The 21769-nt window shown below is 42.6% G+C and overlaps 1 protein-coding gene across 1 annotated transcript in view; it reads right to left on the reverse strand.

Annotated features, from left to right (window-relative positions):
* The window catches only part of TKT (transketolase), a 41606-nt gene extending 21648 nt beyond the window's left edge, over positions 1-19958 (reverse strand). The window contains exons 1-4 of the mRNA XM_075833886.1: positions 19715-19958; positions 1686-1803; positions 1094-1207; positions 474-571 (exon numbers count right to left, since the gene is read on the reverse strand). Of these exons, the coding sequence (XP_075690001.1) occupies positions 474-571; positions 1094-1207; positions 1686-1803; positions 19715-19821 (437 nt within the window). The 5' untranslated portion in view covers positions 19822-19958. The remainder of the gene's footprint in view (positions 1-473; positions 572-1093; positions 1208-1685; positions 1804-19714) is intronic.
* Between the last annotated feature and the right edge of the window lie 1811 nt (positions 19959-21769).

Raw genomic sequence — 21769 nt, forward strand, 5'->3', positions numbered from 1 at the left:
CTGCATGAAAATGAGGGCACAAGAGCCCTATCGGCACTGCAACCAACCAAAAGAGGCTCATGTGAAGGCTCTTTCCAGCTACTCAGAATCTGAAAAGACGATAGGAGCCCTCACGTGAGCCAGTCAGAAGTGCCGAAGGGCTCACGCACCCATATTTACATGCTTCGCGCAACCATCATCTCTCCTATAGCAAGGCATCTAAAAGTTGCCCTATAATAAAGAGCTCTGTCAGGCGGCAGATGCTCTTAAAAGGGGTTGTCTCATCTCGACAACTTTTTTCGGCATGTGAACGTTAGAGTGGATGGTGTCTTTATCCAATACAAGTTGTTTTGGCAGGAAAACAATGTGAGCCCATAACATCTTCAAGAAGCTATACACAAGGCTGGAAATCAAGTATATAGTCATATTTATAGTGATACAAAAGCAACGAAATCGAAAAACATCCAGAGATAATTCAGTAGCAGATGACATACCTGGACTTGTCAAAGTATTTTGCGTTATAAGCCATTCCAGCTGCTGCCCCCAGTCCTTGTCCCAATGACCCTGTGGCCACATCTGTGAATTCTTGTCTCTACAGCAGAAAGTAATAGAAGATCAGTGTCCTTCAAAACCGTAGACATACTACATAAGACAAGCTTCGATTAAAGCCTCGGCGGGCAAAGGGAGACATTATAAACTTGAAATTAATTTAATTCCATAACAGTTTTGACATACGCTTTCCACACTCATATTTGAGCTGCTAAGAATGCCCAGTAGATGTAAAAACATAAAGGGATAATGTGGGGACCGAAAAGTATTAACAGTGTACTTACTGCAGTATGTGAGTACACTGATAACATACATTCTGGTCCCCTGTTGTGCTTATTATGAGATTTTAATAATTTTTATAGCACTCGCGGGGGACCGGAAGCCTAGTTGCACGGTCTGACTTCATAACGGCACGATTTTTTGACACGTGACTGGCCCCGCTATACTCTATGTACAAGCCGTAACTACTCACATACTGCAGTGAGTGCTCTGCTAATACTTTTCGGTCCCCACATAACCCCTTTAATGTGGTGGATAGGACTTTTTAGTAATAGTAAATACACACCGGTACAGGATGACCTTCAAGAACAGAGTCAAGTTTCCTCAAGTTTAACAGTTCTGACTCAGGCAGAAAGCCGGCTTCCGCCCAGGCTGCGTACAGGATTGGAGCTGCATGACCCTGAAGGAAAAAAATATTTGGTAAACTTAATGTTCCCACCAAGACTTCATCTTTTTTTTTTTTTTATTAATGAGAAGACAAAACATTAGCTAAAACATAGGAGCCTCCATAAATATGTTGTAATGCAATAATCACACATTAAACATTGCCGCTACATTCCCACACAATCTGTATAGTAGGAAAACATCACTAGCGTTACAAATATGACAACAAAACTGAAGGAAATACATTGTAGTAAACCAACAAGGGAAAAACAAACTGCTCTGAATGGGCCATGTAGAAGGAGCAATTGGGACATTTTGTAAGAGAAAAGAATCAAGGTCGACCAACCTCTAAGAACACGTTCCCCAATCACTTCTATGGAGAATTGCATTGCGCCACCTCAAGTAAAAAAAATTTGAATGTACCCTTACACATAATGGCTTCTCTTAATGTCCCGAGTATGACTGTAATCTTGTCAAGTAAGTGTATGACATACCTTAGACATCACAAAACGATCATTGTTGGGGTTCCTGGGATCCTGTGGCTTATACTTCATTGTATGGAAAAACAACACTGACATAATTTCGGCTGCACTGCAGCATGACGATGGATGACTAGGAGGGCAAACGAAACACAATGTCAGCAAATCACACTTGGGTTTGTTTGGCAGATAAAATTCACGACAAGAAAAAATAAAATTATCAAGGATTGCATACAATATAGACTTTATACACTTTAGTATAGACTATATACACTTTTAATTAGAGCTATAAATATCTGCCAATTCCAGGTTTTCGTCAACTTGCAGTACCACCTTTCACCACAGTCACAGTTAATACTTTCTGTAGACACCAATGTAACAGCGCCCCCAGCCTTTTTTTGGGCTTGTGATTTCATGCAAACACATCATCGCTCATCTTAAAAATAAATAACTTTAAAATGAAGAATTCCTAAGAAACCACAGACCCATCATTTCATACAACAAGAATTAGATCTACATTAGGTCTGTTTTAAAATATTCCAGTTTGAGACCTTGATGGTGGTATATTCTGCTCAAACTAACCGGTACGGAAGCTACAGAGGGTTTGGGAGTTGGGGGTGTGAGGGTAGGGTATGTTTTGGTTTTGTTCCATGTGTTTTCTTACTTGTAATGAAAACTGCCAATAAAAATCACTTGATTTAAAAAACAAAATATCTAAAATTTTACAATTTCAAAAAATATATATATTTGTATTTTGTATATGATTGACATGTTGCACCAAACACCAGCACTACAGACTACACATCATATACTGTACATTGAGCTATTGTCTTCACTGCTTGACACAATCTTGCTTCCTTACTGCAACAGGAAAGTGTGTGACATACATGTGGTCTACCACCAATATCAGCCATAGCCCCGTGAGCCGGAAGTCATGTCCTCGATTAACAGGCAATAACGGCACTTTAGGGGACGATTGTTAATAAATAAATAAAAATATATATATTTTGGGGTTTTTTTTTTTTTTCATTTTTATGCATGTATGTTTTATATATATAAATTCCATTTTTATGCTTTTATGTTATATATATATATATATATATATATATATATATATATATACATACACAGACTTGAACAAGCAGCAAGAGCATTTAGTATTTCAATCTTGACACCCAAAAATTATTAAAATTGTTAATAATAACAGTAGCCAACTAAAGTCACTCCAAAGCACGCCATCTAGTACGCAATGTGCATCTGAAAAATAACAAAGCTAACTTAATTAGTAACTTGATTCTGTGCCTGCTTACATAAGACTGCTGTACATCCATGCTGGTTAGAACGCACATATGTCGACTCTTAGGGTATGTTCACACGGCCTATTTACGGACGTAATTCGGGCGTTTTAGCCCCGAATTACGTCCGAAAATGCGGCTCAATAGCGTCGGCAAACATCTGCCCATTCATTTGAATGGGTCTTACGATGTTCTGTGCAGACGGTCATTTTTTTTACGCCCCGCTGTCAAAAGGCGGGGCGTAAAAAAGACGGTCGCGTCAAAGAAGTCACTTCTTCAGACGTAAATGGAGCCGTTTTCCATTGACTCCCTGGAAAAACAGCTCCATTTACGTCCGTAATGGACGCAGCAAAAAAGCGCTTCAACATGCCATTACGGCTGAAATTTCAGCCGTAACGGACACTGCCGTGTGAACATACCCTTAGGCTACATTCACAAGAGCGTGTCTGATTACGTTCGAAAAAACAATGCAGCGTATTTCATGTCTGTGTGCGTTGCGTATGGCATCAGTGTGTTTTGCGTGTGGCATGCGTTTTTCACATCCGTGCAAGCACGTCTTTATTTTTTAATTCTCTGCATTTCCTTATCAACTGATGCATGAAACAGGGACAGCACATGGATGTCGCCCGTGTGCTGTCCGTGGTTTTCACTCACCCATAGACTTCAATGGGACAGAAGGTGCGCAAAAATGCACCAATATAGGACGTGCAGTGAGTTTCACACATTGTACACTTGCTGTGTGAAAGCTCACGCATGTGTGAATAGCCCCATTGAAATTAATGGGTCCGTGTGATGTTAGTTATTTCAACGGACATCAGACGTACGAGTGTTACGCTCGTCTGAATGAGCCCTTATAAACATGTTGGAAATACTGATTACTCATCCTTGCAGTGCAGATTCAATGTAGCCCCAAGATTTGCACACCTATTTAAGTTTACATTTGATAAGTTCAAACAAAAGAAGTCTTCTACATGCAAGTTTAATCCTGCAAACTCCACTTATACTTAGCCAAGGTCTAGATCTGTCTCCACGTCATGGCCTGTAATAGGGAGCAGGTAGAGGTACAAATAAGACCATTGTGCAAACTAGGGATGCACGATGCATCAAAACTTCGATACCGTGAACCCGGAAACGGTCCAATACCGTTATTTCATGTATTTCGATACTAAGCTTTGCGGCCGCACAGATAAGTATAGTAATACATGCAGGTAGTTAGAGCGGGGCTGCGGCCGTGTAATACAGCCATTGCCCCGCTCCTGATTCCTGACAAGTGCGCGCGCGGTCAGCATGATGTGATGCGACTAGCGCTGCACTAATGAACGCCGGCACTGAAGACAGAACATGGCAGTCGCACACTGAAAAACACCCCCATGTTCTGTCTTCCGTGCCTGCGCCGCCGCTCATTAGTGCAGTGCTGGCCGCATCACCTCATGCTGACCGCACGCGCGCATTAATGGTCAGTAGCGGGGCAATGGCTGTATTACACAGCCGCAGCCCCGCTCTAACAGCGGAGATCAGAGAAACCTCTCATCTCCACCGCTATTCCCCTGAATGCTGCGATCAAAGCTGACCGCAGCAATCAAGGGTTAAATGAGAAGGGGGGATGCCCTTTGGATCACATCATGGGGAATCCCTGTGAAGCGATCAAGGGACATACCATATATGGGCAGACAGGCCAGGGTCCATTGAAGGACCCCAGAGCAGTCCGACCTTATTTCCTGTTAGGGCATACTGAGGTCTGTCCTAACAACTGCCTGTGTACTATCAGTATATAGATATACGCCAGTATGCCAGTATATTAAAGTAAAAAAATAAATAAAAAAAAGTTACAAAAAAATAGGTAATGTTAAACAAAATAAAAAAATATATATATATTTTTTACAATAAACATTAAAATAAGTCTCAATACATAAAATATACACATATTCGGTATTGGCGCGGCCGTAATAACAAATTTATAGCGTCATTTATTATATTTACACTGTTATAAAATAAAAGACTGCTTTCTTTCACTTATTAATGTGAGGCAAGAGGTGTGATGAATTTTGAACCTCCATGTGCCTCACATTAATAGTAATTAACCCCATCATGTACCTCACACATGAACCCAATGTTGTCCATTATGAGGAACATGATGGGGTTAATTACCATTAATGTGAGGCACATGGAGGTTCAAAATTCATCACACCACACGCCTCACATCAGAAAATTGAAGAACTTTCTTTTTTATTATTATTGTTGGCAAAGTATCGTTTTGGTATCAAGTGTCGCAATACTACACAAAGTATCGGTATCGAAGTCCAAATTCTGGTATCGTGACAATGCTAATGCAAACCAGTATGGCCAGAAGATTGTAGAAGAAACGTTGGATCAGAAGATAGCAGCAGAAGTCCCCAGACTATACACATAGCATTAATTAGACAAAGGAGTCTCACAGGACACATAAACAATCAAGGTGGGAAGCAGAAAGTCTCAACCACCTACTGCGTTTGTTGGAGATAAGGACTCCAAAATTAATATATAAACACTAGAGAAGAAAGGAGTCCATAACTATCAAGTATGAAAAATATCTTTATTAAATAACAAAAAATGAGAATCTAAAACACATCTCTAACTGGATCAGCATTTACATGTACAGATAATAGTTATATGTACTCAGAGTATATAACATGGGAAGTCATAATGTCAAGAACAGAGTAAAGAAGCTCAAAGTGAAAGCTTACACCTGATAACGGTAATAGGTGCAGTGACCGTGAGACCCGACAGAGCCTCAATAGTGAGCTTACCCATGTTCAAATAACGTGATGGCTTGACCCAGAAGGTAAGGTAGCGCCCCGACGCGTGTTTCGCTTGTAGCTTTATCAAGGGGTGCGAAACGCGCGTCGCGGCGCTACCTTACCTTCTGGGTCAAGCCATCACGTTATTTGAACATGGGTAAGCTCACTATTGAGGCTCTGTCGGGTCTCACTTACTGTCACTGCACCTGTTACCTTTATCAGGTGTAAGCTTTCACTTTGAGCTTCAAAACCTGCATTGTGACTGGTTGCAATGGGCAACAAGGCCCGTTTTTCATTTCGTTTCCTTAATGTGGCTTTTCTATGTTTCTAGATATTTCTGTTAGATCCTTCTAGTTGTGAAACTGTAGTAATAGGAATATTAAATAACACAACAGAGAGGAAACTTTCTTCATAAGTGAAATCATTGTGTTGCATGCTGCAAGTTCCTCATATACAGTCCTTACACAACCGGCCCATATGTCCTAACAGGACCGCACGTAGTGGAGGATAATTGTACATTAGATAAGAATTCTGCTGGTATCAAAAGTGCAAATTCAGGCTGGCGGAGCTGATATAGACAAGTAAAGACGGCTTAAAGGCCTGACTGCCCGCGAGGAATGACAGATGCCAACTCATCACTTACTAAAGCAACACCGGGAGAATTCTTCATGGCTTTATTCTTGAAAAATAATTCAAATTTAAACACGGATTTATCTTATAAGAGGAGGGATATGATCCAAAATCCAAAACCTCAATTGCTGTTCAGTGTGTCCCAAATCTGTGATGTGTTTAGACACTGGAAGATCAGGTTTTTTCTTCCGAATGGTGTATCTGTGCTGGTTTAACCTGATTTTCAGGTCCAGTGTAGTCTCCCCCACATATAAAAGTTTGCACGGACATTGGAGAACATAAATCACTAGGTCACTATTGCAAGTAAGATAGTGTCTAATGTGAAAGGTTCGCTTTGTGATGGGAAGCTCTAAAGTGGAGCCCCGAGCATGAGGCTGCAATTGATGCAGCGTAGGCACGGAAAGCAGCCCAATTTGGGTTTAGTCAGATATGTCTGTTTCTTCAATATGAGAAAAGAGGATGGTTAGCAAATTCAGGGACATGTGTAAGACAGTTGCCCAACGTAGGCCAGTGACCTCTAATGACCTTCAATATGACATTACTTTGTTACAAATAATGTAATAGCGAAGGTCAACTGTCTTATACATGTCCCTGAATTCCACCCACCTACCAGTTTTTTATATACTATCTATATACCTAGATTCTATATATTATTGATCTATCAATCTTCCTAGCCTCTATATACTATCTATGCACCTAAAAACCTTCCATATACTATCTAATCTATCTCATATCTATCTATCTATCTATCTATCTCATATCTATCTATCTCATATCTATCTATCTATCTCATATCTATCTATCTCATATCTATCTATCTCATATCTATCTATCTCATATCTATCTATCTCATATCTATCTCATATCTATCTATCTATCTATCTATCTCATATCTATCTATCTCATATCTATCTATCTCATATCTATCTCATATCTATCTATCTATCTATCTCATATCTATCTATCTATCTATCTATCTATCTATCTCATATCTATCTATCTATCTATCTATCTATCTCATATCTATCTATCTCATATCTATCTATCTATCTCATATCTATCACATATCTATCTATCTATCTATCTATCTATCTCATATCTATCTATCTATCTATCTATCTATCTATCTATCTATCCATACATCCATCCTCTGGAAACCACACTTTACAAGGATCTAATATGGTGGCCACATACAGTTCTTAAAAAAACTGTGAAAAATATTTAAAGCTATAATACAATGCATAAACTATTACTTTAGTACTCGTAGATTTATTTGTTATGACTGGAATACCCATTTTAATGATACATCAATAGTGGCTATACGCTGGAGATGATAACATGGATGAGTATTTCAATGCCAATGATGGATGTGGCATTACTTTTTATCCTATATTATTTTGCAGTGGACTGACCAAACTGTCTTCTTCACTTTCTCAACAATTATTTCCTAGGTTATGATTATTTCAATACGGCTTCTTCTGTTTTTTATGCCTCTTACAAAATAATACTTCCTTCATTTTTGTCAGATAAGAATGCTGAAACAATATGGAGAAGTCTCCTGCAATTACCCTATAGATAATATTAACGTAAAGTGCTTGTTGCCCTAAATATCCAGTATATTATGCACATAAACGCTTCATTATCTTATCAGTAAAAATGTAGTTGCCTTTCAAGACACATTTTCATGGAGACCCTTTTACACTGGACAATTATCGGGCAGACAAGCGTTCACAGAATGCCCGTACCCGATAATTGTCCTGTGTAAACTGCAGCGATCAACCAATGAACGAGTTTGTCGGCTGATTGTATCGTTTTAAATTAATTTTGTATCGTCCAAAATATTATCGTTGTCGGCAGCACATTTCCCTGTGTGAACAGGAAGATGCGTTGGCGACATGATAAAAATGTATGGGGACGAGCGATCGGAGTAACGAGCGCTCACCCCCATACTAGCTCCTTGTGAAAGGGGCAAACGAATGCCGATATACGAGCTGTCTCGTTGATCAGCGCTCGTTTATACGGCCCACTTGGGCCGTGTAATTTATCACCCTAAGGGTCCTTTTTCACCGACCAATTTTGGCTCGTCCCCATGCATTTCTATCATGTCGGCAGCACATCTCCCTGGGAGATGTGCTGCCGACAACGATAATATTTTCTGCTGCATAAATGATATGAACAACAGAAGAATGAGCCTTGGGCAATGATCGGGAACGAGCCTTCATATGAACGCTTGTTTGCCCGATCATTGGCCCATGTAAAACGTCCTTAAAGATCTTAGATATATATGTATGTTCGTCGCCAGATACCGAGTAGATTGTGGGTTGGCCACTTTCTAGTTCAACACTGCAGACAATTCTGTCACTGTTAGTGACATGACAGTCTGTGGCTGTCACTGCGGGTCTGTGGCTGTCACTGCGGGTCTGTGGCTCTCACTGCGGGTCTGTGGCTGTCACTGCGGGTCTGTGGCTGTCACTGGTATTGAGAGTATCTGTAGTAGTTACTGTAACTACAGGCCTGCAGCTGACATTGCTACTGGAACCTTGTGCCTCTAACTATGAGACATCATACATACAACCGTTTCTATTTTGCAGACCGCAAAATACGGATCCTAGTGGCTTTAGTGTGCTGTTCGTTTTTTTGCGGACCCATACACTAGAATGGGTAAGACGGACTGTAAATACAAACTAGAAAAGAACATATTCTATAATTTGCGGAACACACGCAAAAAAAAAAAAACCCGATGTGTGCATGGCCCTATAGAAATTAATTGTTCAGTTTGCGATCCGCAAAAAAACCAAAAACGGATAGGACACTGAGGAAAACAATGTGTGCATGAGCCTTTACGTGGAGCCCTGTTATTGGGGGTCCTGCGGATGTAACTATTATGGGGGTCCTATGGCTGCCACTGTTAATGAGGACACTGTGATGGTTCTTTTTATGGAGGCACCCTGATGCACTGTTTATAAGGCCCCCCTTATGGCATCATTAATGTACTTTAAGCATGAACATTTTATTAGCATAATTCGTGGCCTAGGGAGGGTAGGTTTATTTTTATTACATCTTCAGAATCTCCCATATAATTCCAGTAGTTTTCCAGATCTCCAAAGCTATATACCCCTGGCACATATATACTAGAGGTAGACAACCTACCAGTGATATATATCCCATAATGAAGACCAGAATGCCCCCTATGAATAGTGCCAGCTGGAGTGCCAGATAATTGTTCATAGTAATAAAGGAGATATTTATAAGACTCATTCACACTATGTGGTTAAGATCCATGTGTTTTTTAGGATTTGCTGCAGCCTCTTCTGTCCCTCATGTTTTTTTGGGTGAAGTTTATGTAACCTTTGACTTCTATTGGAGAAAAACGAGACAAAGAAAAAAGTGCGTCTGCATTGTTATTAGAAATATCGTATAATATTACATATAATTCAACTTGTATCTTGAGATTTTAAATGGTAACTAAACTTTCAAAAAGCTTTTGACAAGTCATAGTAGCATGTCAGAAGTTTTGACCGGTGGGGGTCCCGGCACGGAGACCCCCACTAATTGCTAAAACGAAGCAACAGAAGTGATCGTGTGAGCGCTGAGCCGCTTTGTTTCTGATCGACTTTCATCGAAACGGTATACAAACTTAATAGAAAGTCTATGAGCCCGTACACCGCTCGCTTGGCTTTTCGAGGAAAGCCGATCCGAAACGAGGCAGCACAGCGCCCACCCGAGCGCTTCTGCCGCTTTGTTTCAGCAATCGGTGGAGGTCTCAGTGCTCCGAACCCCACCGATCAAAACTTCTGACATGTCAAGTTTTTTTTTTAATAAAGTTTAGTTACCCTTTAAAGTAACCACCTCCCTTGTAAAACATGCAATTTTATACTATTATGACTAAGGCGGGATTCACACGACCGGGTCGTTCCCGAGCCCGAGTGTCGGCCGGTAAAATCGGCCATTTTGCCCGGCCGGTTTGCATAAAGTTATGCATCCGTGCCGGGCCGGGCAGATCCGGACAGTGACATCAGCGGCAGCTCCTGAAGGGGAATCCCCATGTGTTCGGGGATTCAGCTTCAGGAGTTTCCCCTGATGTCACTGCCCAGATATGGACAGAGACATCAAGCGCTCTGTCCAGGAGCGGAATCCCCGAAAACACGGGGATTCCGCTCCTTTAAAGAGCTAAAGTGCGGCTAGCACATAGCAGAGCGGGGAGATACCTCCCTGCTCTGCTATAGTGGCGTCGCTGCAGCAGTAGCAGCCGCAGCAGCAGCAGCTGCTGCTACTAGCGGCGCCATCGAAGGTGTCGCCGAGCCAGGGTGCTTTTAACAAGCAGGGGAAGGGAGCCAGCGCAGCGCTCCCTCCACCTGCTGTACACCCCGGCCCTGCAACACAGTGTACAGCGATGCCATTCGTCAGAATGGCATCAACTCCTCCTCCTCACATGCACTCTGCGCTGTGAGGAGGAGGAGATAGAGCGCAAGCGCCGGGAAACCCGGCCATCACTCGGAACACATTCCGGTGATGGCCGTGTAATACCCGGCCCCATAGACTTCTATGGGAGCCGGGCGGCCGGGTGCCCGGGCAAAGATAGAGCATGTCCTATTTTTTGACGGCCGGATTTCCCGGCCGTCAAAAAATCGGTCGTGTGAATAGCCCCATTAGGGGTCTATCATTCCTAATGCAGCCGGGTGCCGGCCGATTTATGAACGGCCGGCACCCGGACGGGAAACCCTGCCGTGTGAATGAGGCCTAAGGTTAGAATAAAATGGATATTTCCGTATATAAACGGAACATTAGGGGCCACTGGTAATGAATGGAGGAGAGAATTGGAGGGGTTTCGGCATATCTGGGATGTCAGGGACCGGATAAGCTGATGTGTTTGGGCAGGACACCCTATTCACAGAGGCTGGGAGATAGCGGGAGCCTCAGGACATCTGGCACAGCGTACCAAGGGCACCGTGTGTTTTGTTATTCATTCATTGTGACTGTGCTTTTGTGTGTGAAAAAAAGCATAAATTATTGTGCTCTGGGCCAGAAATCGCCCATGATTTCAGGCTGAGACACATTCCACAATGTGGAAATCATACTCTATTATACTAGTTAGATCTCGTTGTCCTGTACGAAATATAAAGGAATAAAATAATTTCTCTTTACTATATTGCCTTAAAATACTGTCCCTTTCTTTTGAAGGGTTTTAGTAAGATTAGGCGGGAATATTTCTCCCAAATTACAGTGGAATCCACCAAAATTATGTTTATATGGATGCAATGAATAGCAAAATCTAAATACAGAATGCACTGCAGCTCCTTCCTTTCTAGGAGGAACCTAAAGCACTGTTCATCCTGAGCTCACTGGTTCATGAACAGTGTGCCAGAACTGCAGCTCTACCAAGTCTTCTATGATACGTGTAAAAGCAGTGGTAGATGAAAACAATGACGTGTGGGGTTTAAAGGGTAATCCCCCTCTTGAGATGTTTATAGCATAATGATCAGTGAAGGTTCGACCTTTTGGGACCCCCTGTCAATCCTGAGAATAAAGGAACAGCTCCGAGATTTCCGTTTGGAAATTAGTAAATTCGACATGATATTATAAAAAATAATCATTAAAGTGTTCCCACCATAAACATATTGATTTGAGGTGCTCGATAACATCCAGAGGCCACTGTGCCATTTTTCTGGAACTACACCGCACCATACTCGGCACGGTGTCAGAATGGCAACACAGCCCCATTCACTTTAAGGCCGGGTTCCCACGTAATTTCTGCAGGAAAATTCTGTGCGGAAATTCCGCAGCATTTACAGTAACAGCAAAGTGGATGTGATTTTGAAAATCTCCTGCCCACGCGGCGGAAAAAAAAACCCGCAGTGTAAACGTTAATTAATTGACTTGCGGTGCAGAATTTAAATCCGCTGCATGTAAATTTTTTTATGCGTTTTCTTTGATTTTCTGTTGCGGGTTTTCCCCGTTGCATTCAATGGGGATGCAAAACCCGCAACAGAAAGCCAAGTGTTGCGAATTTTGCGGCGGATTCGCTGCGACTCCACCGCAAAATTCGCAACTCAGATTTTTTTTAATCATACTTACCCAGAAGTCTCTCATTCTTCCTGCAGTCCGGCCTCCTCGGATAACGTTGCATCCTATGTGACCGCTGCAGCCAATCACAGGCTGCAGCGTCACATGGCCTGCAACGTCATCCCAGGAAGCGACTACGCGCAGAAAAGAGAGAAGGGGTAAGTATGATGGTGTTTTTATTTTATCCACAGCTTTTTTCCGCGGCGGAAATTCCATTCAAATAAATGGAAGGTGCTGCGGGTTCCAGGTCGGATACGCTGCACAGTTTTTACGCAGAATATCCGACCCGTGGGAACCCGGCCTAAGAGTACTATAATGCAATTTCAAGCACGGCGCTAAGTCCCAAGGGAAGCAGTTTTAGAATAAAAAAATCCGTGCCCCATTTGTTTTAGTCTTTGTGGGGGTCCCAGCGGTCGGATTCCAACCAATCATAAAAAGATGGCATGTCTAATCAATATACGATCAATGTTTATGGTGAGAAGAGAACTGGATACAATGAACATACAGTCCAATCTGCAGGCAGCATGTTATACAGCAGGAGGAGCTGAGGAAACTGATATATAGTTTTGTGGGAATTTTTTTTGTAGAACTTGTATTATATTACATTTAAATCTCAGCTCATTCTGGGTTTAGCAGTCCAGTGGGCGGTCCTACTCAGTGATTGACAGCTATCTCTGTATGCACAATCACAAAGCGTAAACAATAGCGGAGTAGGACCGCCCACTGGACTCCTAAGCGAAGAATTTACATTGCTAAAATACAAGTTATAGCAAATCTTTTCCCACAAAACTGTATATTAACCCTTTAGTGACCAGCCTATTTTGGGCCTTAATGATGGAGCGATTTTTTTTTCCGTTTTTTGATCGTCGCATTTCAAAAGCCATAACTTTATTTTTCCGTAGACATAGCCATGTGAGGGATTGTTTTTTTCCAATGACACAATTTTGGGGTACATATGATGTATTGATTAACTTTTATTAACTTTTTTTGGAGGGGTAATGGAAAAAAAAACTACAATCTTTGTATTGGTACCATTTTGGGGTACATGCGACTTTTTGATCGGAAGGCAGGATGAGCAGGAAACGGAAATTCTAGCATTGATTTTTATTTTATTTTTTACGGCGTTCTTCGTGCGGGTTAAAGAACATAATAGATTTATAGTTCGGCTCATTACGGACGCGACAATACCAATTCCGAGTAGCTTTTTTTTCATAATAAACCAGTTTGTAAGGGGAAAAGTGTGTTTTTCATTTTTTTATTATTAACTTTATTAAGTTATTATTTTTTTTTAAGTCCAACTATGGGACTCATTTGATTGCTTTTCCAATACACTACAATAGTTCTGTACTGCAGTGTATTATGCCTGTCAGTGTAAGGGCTTATTCAGACGAACGTATACTACGTCCGTGCAACTGTTTAAATGAGACAGGTTCCCTTTAATATCTAATATTCACACTATTAGCCCCCCTGCACGCGACCATGCCCATAATCACTGTCCCTGATTACGGGCACGGCCGGCCGCTGACAGCCACCCGCATTTGCAGGCCATGCTCCCATATAAAGTATGGGAGCACGGTCCGTAAAAAGCAAAAAATAGGACATGTCCTATCTTTTGCGGAACCTTTCTACGGGACGGACACCTTCCCGTAAATATACGGGAAGGTTTCTGTGGTCAATGTGCATGAGTCCGTAATTACGGATGAATTCTGCGGTCGTGTGCAAGTGGCCATAATATGTAACAGTGGAGTAAACCCTGTAGTAACTTTAGTCAGCAGGAACATTTTTACAATCTGCACATCTAGGCAGTTGTCATAGAGATATAATGCAGTGTCCAAAATGGTGATTGCACGGATTATATTATATAATGTACAGCTGTAACTAAATACTTGAAGGAACACTCTGGGCAAAACTAATACGATGTTATGACTGCAGGGCCTACAGGTGTTCTTTAGGGTAACGCCTGAAAACAGCCCCGTCATTTCAGCCGTAACGGCATGTGCAGGCGCTTGAACGCCGCGTCCATTACGGACGTAATTGGCGCTGCTATTCATTGGAGTCAATGAATAACGGCTCCAATTACGGCCAAAGAAGTGACAGGTCACTTCTTTGACGCGGGCGTCTATTTACGCGCCGTCATTTGACAGCGGCGTGTAAATTTACGCCTCATTGTGTGTGAACAGACAAACGTCTGATCATTGCTTTCAATGGGCAGATGTTTGTCAACGCTATTGAGGCGCTATTTTCAGATGTAATTCGGGGCAAAAACGCCCGAATTACGTCCGTAATTAGTGCGTGTGAACATACCCTTAAATCCTTGTGTCTTGTCCAACCTCACCTAGCCCCCCCCCACTTGTCATAACATAGTAATAGTTTTGCGCAGTGATTTTTAAAGGGGTGGTATTACAATTACAAATTATTGGCAAATACCAAATGCCTAAGGGTATGTTCACACGGCCTATTTACGGACGTAATTCGGGCGTTTTTGCCCCGAATTACGTCTGAAAATAGCGCCTCAATAGCGCTGACAAACATCAACAATGGGCAGACGTTTGTCTGTTCACACGAGGCGTATATTTACGCGCCGCTGTCAAATGACGGCGCGTAAATAGACGCCCGCGTAGAAGAAGTGACCTGTCACTTCTTTGGCCGTAATTGGAGCCGCTATTCATTGACTCCAATGAATAGCAGCGCTAATTACGGCCGTAATTGACGCGGCGTTCAAGCGCCTGCACATGCCGGTACGGCTGAAATTACGGGGATGTTTTCAGGCTGAAACATCCCCGTAATTTCAGCCGTTACGGACCCCCGCCGTGTGAACATACCCTAAAAGGTGCTTTAGACATCAAAATAGAAAATGCACCTATAAGCTAAAAAATGCTGAAGAGATAAAAAAAAAGTATTCAACAGATGGTAAAAGCATGAAATGCACTCCTGGGTGGATGGATCTCTGCTAGCCGGGCAAAAGACCCGTCCAACTAGGATCATGGTATAATGCACATGGTCCCAATTTCAGGACAGCCCATAAAACCAGATTTATATTTTTTGGGGGTGGGGAGCACATTTTCAAGAAGTGGGTGCAGGTTGGGAACCCTGAAATTTGTAAAAAATATCAATCAAAGGGAACCGGCCATCAATTTGTATCCCCCCATCACACTTTAGGCTATGTAAAGACCTTCCGGAATGTATGCCTGTTAGGGTATGTTCACACATAGTGTTTTCAGCCGTTTTTTGGGGTTTAAACATCCCGAAAAATGGCTGAAAAATTGGAAGCAGAACGCCTACAAACATCTGCCCATTGATTTCAATGGGAAATACGGCGTTCTGTTCCAACGGGGCATTTTTTTACACCTCTCTTTCCAAAAATGGGCGTAAAAAACGCAGCGAAAAAAGCGAGTTGCTCAAAAAACTTATTAATGTGAGGCACATGGAGAAAATGCAAAACTTTTTTTAAAGGTATTTTAAAAGTATTATTATTGTTGGCTACTACACAACGTATTGTTATCAAAGTCCAAATTCTGGTATCGTGTTAATTTACATATGATGCGGGGCCTTAAAATACTTTTTGTAAGATATTGTACGGAGGACAAACAGGTTTACATTAAAATAGGACTTTACTTAGAGTGTGGTAGGTTCCTATTAATTTAAATTCTTTACACATTTCAGGGTGCCTGTCCTGCACCCACTTCTTGAAACTGAACCGCTAAAAAAAATAAAACAAACAAATGTAGAGATTTGGTTTTATGTGCTGTCCTGAAAATGGGAACAAGTTACATCGGAGCACGATGTCCTAGTCCTCACAGTGGGTAGCGGTTACTTATAGTCAATTTCGGCATAGAGTCATATCATTTATAGGGCATGCCGTGGCTTTTGCAAACATCAGTGTGCCCTATACATTAAATTTTTCTATTGGTAGAGGGAGTACACACTGAGTTTTTTGACAAGTTTTTTGACGCGGAAAACCGAATCGGAAAACGCGCCAAAAAACGGCCGAAAATGCCTCCCATTGATTTCAATGGAAGGCGGAGGCGGCTTTTTCCCGCGAGCGGAAAAACCGTCTTGCGGAAAAAAGAAGGGACAAGCCCTATCTTCGGACGTTTACGCCTCTGATCTCCCATTGACATTAATGGGAGGCAGAGAAAACGTATTTCACTGCGTTTTTTGCCCGCGGGTGAAAAACGCAGTGGAAATCGTCGTGCAGGCAGAGCAAAATCTGTCCTCAAAATTCCAAATGGAATTTTGAGGCAGCTTTTCTTCCTGCAAAAAACTCAGTGTGGACCCGGCCTTATACCCAAAAGTTAATGGTCAGAGAAAACGTATAAACTTAGATGTAATCAGTAACAGCTCGATCCTGAAGCCAGAACCGCTGACACTGAACCCGGCAGTCCTGCTGACCTGACGGATACGGGATTCAGCGATAGATACAACTGTTCTGTATAGAAAATACAAAGCAGCTGTATCTCAAAAAGTAAAAATAATTTAGAATAAACAGTAATTAGAAAAATGCACCAAACACTGATAAACATTTTTATTTGAAAAAATAAATACAATTTACATTTCATAGGTGTGTGTATTTATCTGGATATACTAGATAGATAAACAGACAGGCAGATAGACAGACAGATAGATATATTGTACATAGATGATGGATAGATAGATAGATAGATAGATAGATAGATAGATAGATAGATAGATAGATAGATAGATAGATAGATAGATAGATAGATAGATAGATAGATAGAGCAGTTTTGTGCTTGAAATATGAATTGTGGATTGATTTCCCTATATATATATATATATATATATATATATATACTGCACACATTGCATTGTGTAGGTGATATTACTAATCTCATGTTAATACGTCTTTCCTCCCACGCCCGCGGCACTCCTTTCTCTTGGACAGGTAATTCACAGGTTTTCCCTCCTTACACAATGTTGTACTTGGAATTTAGTCGATTTTGCAGGACTTCCTGTTACTTGTCACTATTGATATTTCCTTGTATCTTTATACTGGATACATAATTACTATATGATCAAATTCTGTACATTTCACTACAACATCTTCCTGACGTACAGGACGCTCCCTTATACACATGGGAAGATCCAGTATGAAGACAATTCTAATAAGACATAAAGGAATTGAGCAATGGTCTAATATACGTAATGTCATTAGCAGAATTATTTTCTTTTACAAGTAGGAAAGACCAAGAAAAACTCTGCAGGGCTGAGAGGGAACCGGTTATTGCAATGTGCCAAAGGGCATCACAAGAGCCTCCTGTCAGCAGAACACTGACGGAAGAATACAGGCTGCCGTAAAAGTCACCTGTATTCTGCCCAAGGCACGTGTAAGGTGGAAATGGGAAATTTGAAAATCTGAATATTTGAAATGTGAATATTGCAGGATTATAAATGGAGCGATAGCGATAATAAAACATCATTAAAAAAAAATGCTGATCGTGCAATTCCCCAAATATTACCTTTAACATGTCTACTCTTTATTTTAGCAAGTATATCTTTATTAAATGGACCACAATCAAACCAAAATGCTCCTGTTGCATTTCCAGAGTAAATTTAGGGTAGAAAAGGAGAAAAATTAAATTTTAAAGGGGCAAACAAGAGAGAAAACTATGAAAAACCTCGACTAGGTAATGCTGAGGGAGGCGGATGTCAGTCACTCGTATGAATTGGGTCATAGTTTATTACCGTCACTGTATTTGTGCATTATAATCCGCACGTGCGGCCCTTTCAGGTAACAAAAAAGAATAACACTTCCGCTGCGGGAGATATCGCTGAAGAAGGAGCAATTCATTCATACGCATGATGTTGTTTTTCCTGGTGTGCCTTTTATGAAGTGGACGGAGACGTATATGGGTATGCCCGGCCCGCCAGTCTTTTTAGTACAAAAAGGCCGGGAGTAACTGACGAAAAACCTGATCCCGTAGTTTACTATGGGGTTGATTTGGGTCCGGTGAGATCAGTTGTGATGCCGGAAGGAGAAACATTGCATGCAACTTATGGATGCCGGACCGGTGCGCACGTGGAATCAGTTGTGTCTGGACAAGGCCAAGTATGAACTGGCAGGTGACAACAGATATATGTGAACCCTGCGTGTACACCAGGGGCAGACCTACCATTGGAGAAACCGTACAGGGGCCCAGTAGGTGAGGGGGTCACATTAAAGCAACTTTGATATGTCTTTTAGATTGTATGTAAATTCCTGAGCTATTGAATGTACGGCTAACAATTACTGGTGGATTGTAAAGGACCTTTTACACGGGCCAATAATCGGGCAAACAAGCCTTCATATGAACGCTCGTTCAACAATCATTGCCATGTTTAACCAGGGCAACGATCAGCCGATAAACGAGCGAACATTCATTCATCAGCTGATCGGATCTTTTATGCAGCATTAAAAATCTTCGGTCGGCAGCACGTCCCCCTGTGTAATCATGGAGATGCGCTGTCCACATGATGAGTATGTATGGGGGCGAGCGACCGCTCATCCCTATACATAAGCAATCATTGCTCCGCGTGAAAGAAGCAAACGAGCGCTGATCAACGAGCTCTCTCGTTGATCGACGCTCGTTTACATGGCCCATGTAATAGCACCTTAGAGAGACATAAGGTGGTGTTTTATGATGAGATATTGGCGAGCAAGGGGCCCATATACTGTTCTTGCACAGGGCCCTCAGCTGTCTGTGTCCACAACTGGTTAACACAATGGGGCAGATTTATTATTACGGTCTTAAATTTAGACAGAATAAAACTAGAACAAACAGGCAGAAATTGCGCCAAATTAACCCCGGTCCTCGGAGCCGCACCCCTTCTAGACACTTTCCTAAACTGTCTGGTGAGGCTCAATAAGAGTCTAAAACACGTAATAAATATGGGGAACGGCATGTACACCAGTTTTTTTCCTGCATTTTGACATTTGAATGGAAATATTTGTCTGTTCTCTGTGTATCTACAATCTATCTATCTAATAACTATCTATCTATCTATCTATACATTTCATATCTATCTATCCATTTCATATCTATCTATCTTATCAATCTTATCTATCTATCTATCTATCTTGATCTGTTATCTTCATTGTTCTCAGCTGCACTTTGCCTCTAGTAAGCGGGCTCAGCTGGAGGTGGGCACATGGCATACACCTGGGCAGAGGGTGTAACAGGTAACTCTGCCAGGTACTGCCATTCAACATGTAGCAGCCTCATGACTTAGAACATTACTGGAGACGCACCCCGGTACCCGATTAGGTGGGCACCTTACTCACCCGGAGCCCGCTGCAGTCGTGGCCTTGATGGACAGGATCCTGAGCCTGTTGGCCGTGTCCTTCAGCGCCTGCAGTGTCTGCTGGTCGGGCTTGTGGTAATCCGCCATGGTAGAGTTGCGGCTGCCGGGGATTAGTGAGGAGTGTGCGGGCACTGACAGCTGGAGACACCCGGGGACCGCACACTGAGCGGTAATAAAGGCAGAGGGCGGGCACAGGCAGGAGGCTGGCACTGCAGGAGGATGGCGGGGGGATTGGTACAGGGAAGGGCTGAGCAGGGAGGACGGACACAGCGCAATAATGAAAGGGGAAGTCCTGGAGACATGACAGGAGGAGGTGAGCGCCAGACATGACTCTTCCTGCTACTACTGGGATACATAGTATATAGTGTGTGACTGATAAGTGATATATATATATATATATATATATATATATATATATATATATCACTTATCATGTAGTATATAGTCTCACAATCCTGCTTATAGTCCTGAGGAGGCCTCTATACAATATATGGCTAGAGGATGACCCCCACCTCAGGACCTATGGGGGTCATCCTCTAGCCATATTTACAGGGGATTTACTGACACAATGAAACAACCACCCCCCAGTGCTGAAGAGGGACATGAGGAAGGACATTTTCTCCTGTCACATTTCCCCCATGATAGTCTCAACCTCATAACAGTTACAGCCAAAGTACCCGTTTATCAATGTCAGTCATATTTATTTATAACAGTGCTAATTACAGTGCCCCCATTAGTCCCTGTTCACACATTGAGGATGAGGCAACAGTGCCCTCATAACAATGCCACTGTGCCCCATAACAGTGCCAGCCACAGTGCCCTCATTATGCCAGGCCAAGTGCCCCATCACAGTCAGCGGGAGTGCTTCATACCAGTGCCAACCACAGTGCCCTTATCCGTACCAGTGATATTTCCTAATAAAGGTCAGTTCACACGTAGCGTAAATACTGCAGATTTTTTCTGCAACAGATTTAGGCCTCATGCACACGACCGTGCTCGTAATTACGACTCGTAATTACGAGCACGGGCAGCCGGCCGCTTTTGCGAGCCGTGCTCCCATTATAAAGTATAGCAGCACGGCCCGTAAAATGAAAAAATAGAACATGTTCTATTTTTTTAACGGCACAGGCACCATCCCGTGAGAAAACGGGAAGGTACCCGTGGCTAACAGAAGTCTATGGGCCCGTTATTGCGGGTCGTGAATACGACCCGCAATAACGGGTGTTTTTACGGTCGTGTGCATGAGGCCTTAGTTGCGGAAAATCTGCAGCATAATACAGTAGCAGCAAAGTGGATGAGATTTGAACACAACTCATCCACACGCTGCGTAAATGATGAGCGGAAAAAACGCTCAGAAATTGACCTACGGTGCGGGTTTTTAATCATGTCATGTCAATTGTATTTGCGGAATCGATTCTTATTTGTTGCAGGTTTTCCCTAAAGGTCCTTAAAGGACGGAACGTATTTCGGCCGAAAGTCCCGGACTGAACACCCTGCAGGGAGCCGGACTCCTAGCATCATAGTTATGTACGACGCTAGGAGTCCCTGCCTCGCTGCCGGACAACTGTCCCGTACTGTAATCATGTTTTCAGTACGGGACAGTAGTTCCACGGAGAGGCAGGGACTCCTAGCGTCGTACATAACTATGATGCTAAGAGCCCGGCTCCCTGCAGTGTGTTCGGTCCAGGACTTGCGGACGAAATACGTTCCGTCCTTTACGGACCGAATATGGTCATACGAATCCAGCCTAAGGCTGGGTTCACACGAGCACATTAACGTCCGTAATGGACGGACGTATTTCGGCCGGAGGTCCCGGACCGAACTCAGTGCAGGGAGCCGGGCTCCTAGCATCATAGTTATGTACGATGCTAGGAGTCCCTGCCTCTCTGCAGGACAACTGTCCCGTACTGTAATCATGTTTTCAGTACGGGACAGTAGTTCCACAGAGAGGCAGGGACTCCTAGCGTCGTACATAACTATGATGCTAGGAGCCCGGCTCCCTGCACTGAGTTCGGTCCGGGACCTCCGGCCGAAA

This window comes from Rhinoderma darwinii, chromosome 7 (genome assembly GCF_050947455.1).
Source record: "Rhinoderma darwinii isolate aRhiDar2 chromosome 7, aRhiDar2.hap1, whole genome shotgun sequence".
Taxonomy (NCBI): domain Eukaryota; kingdom Metazoa; phylum Chordata; class Amphibia; order Anura; family Rhinodermatidae; genus Rhinoderma; species Rhinoderma darwinii.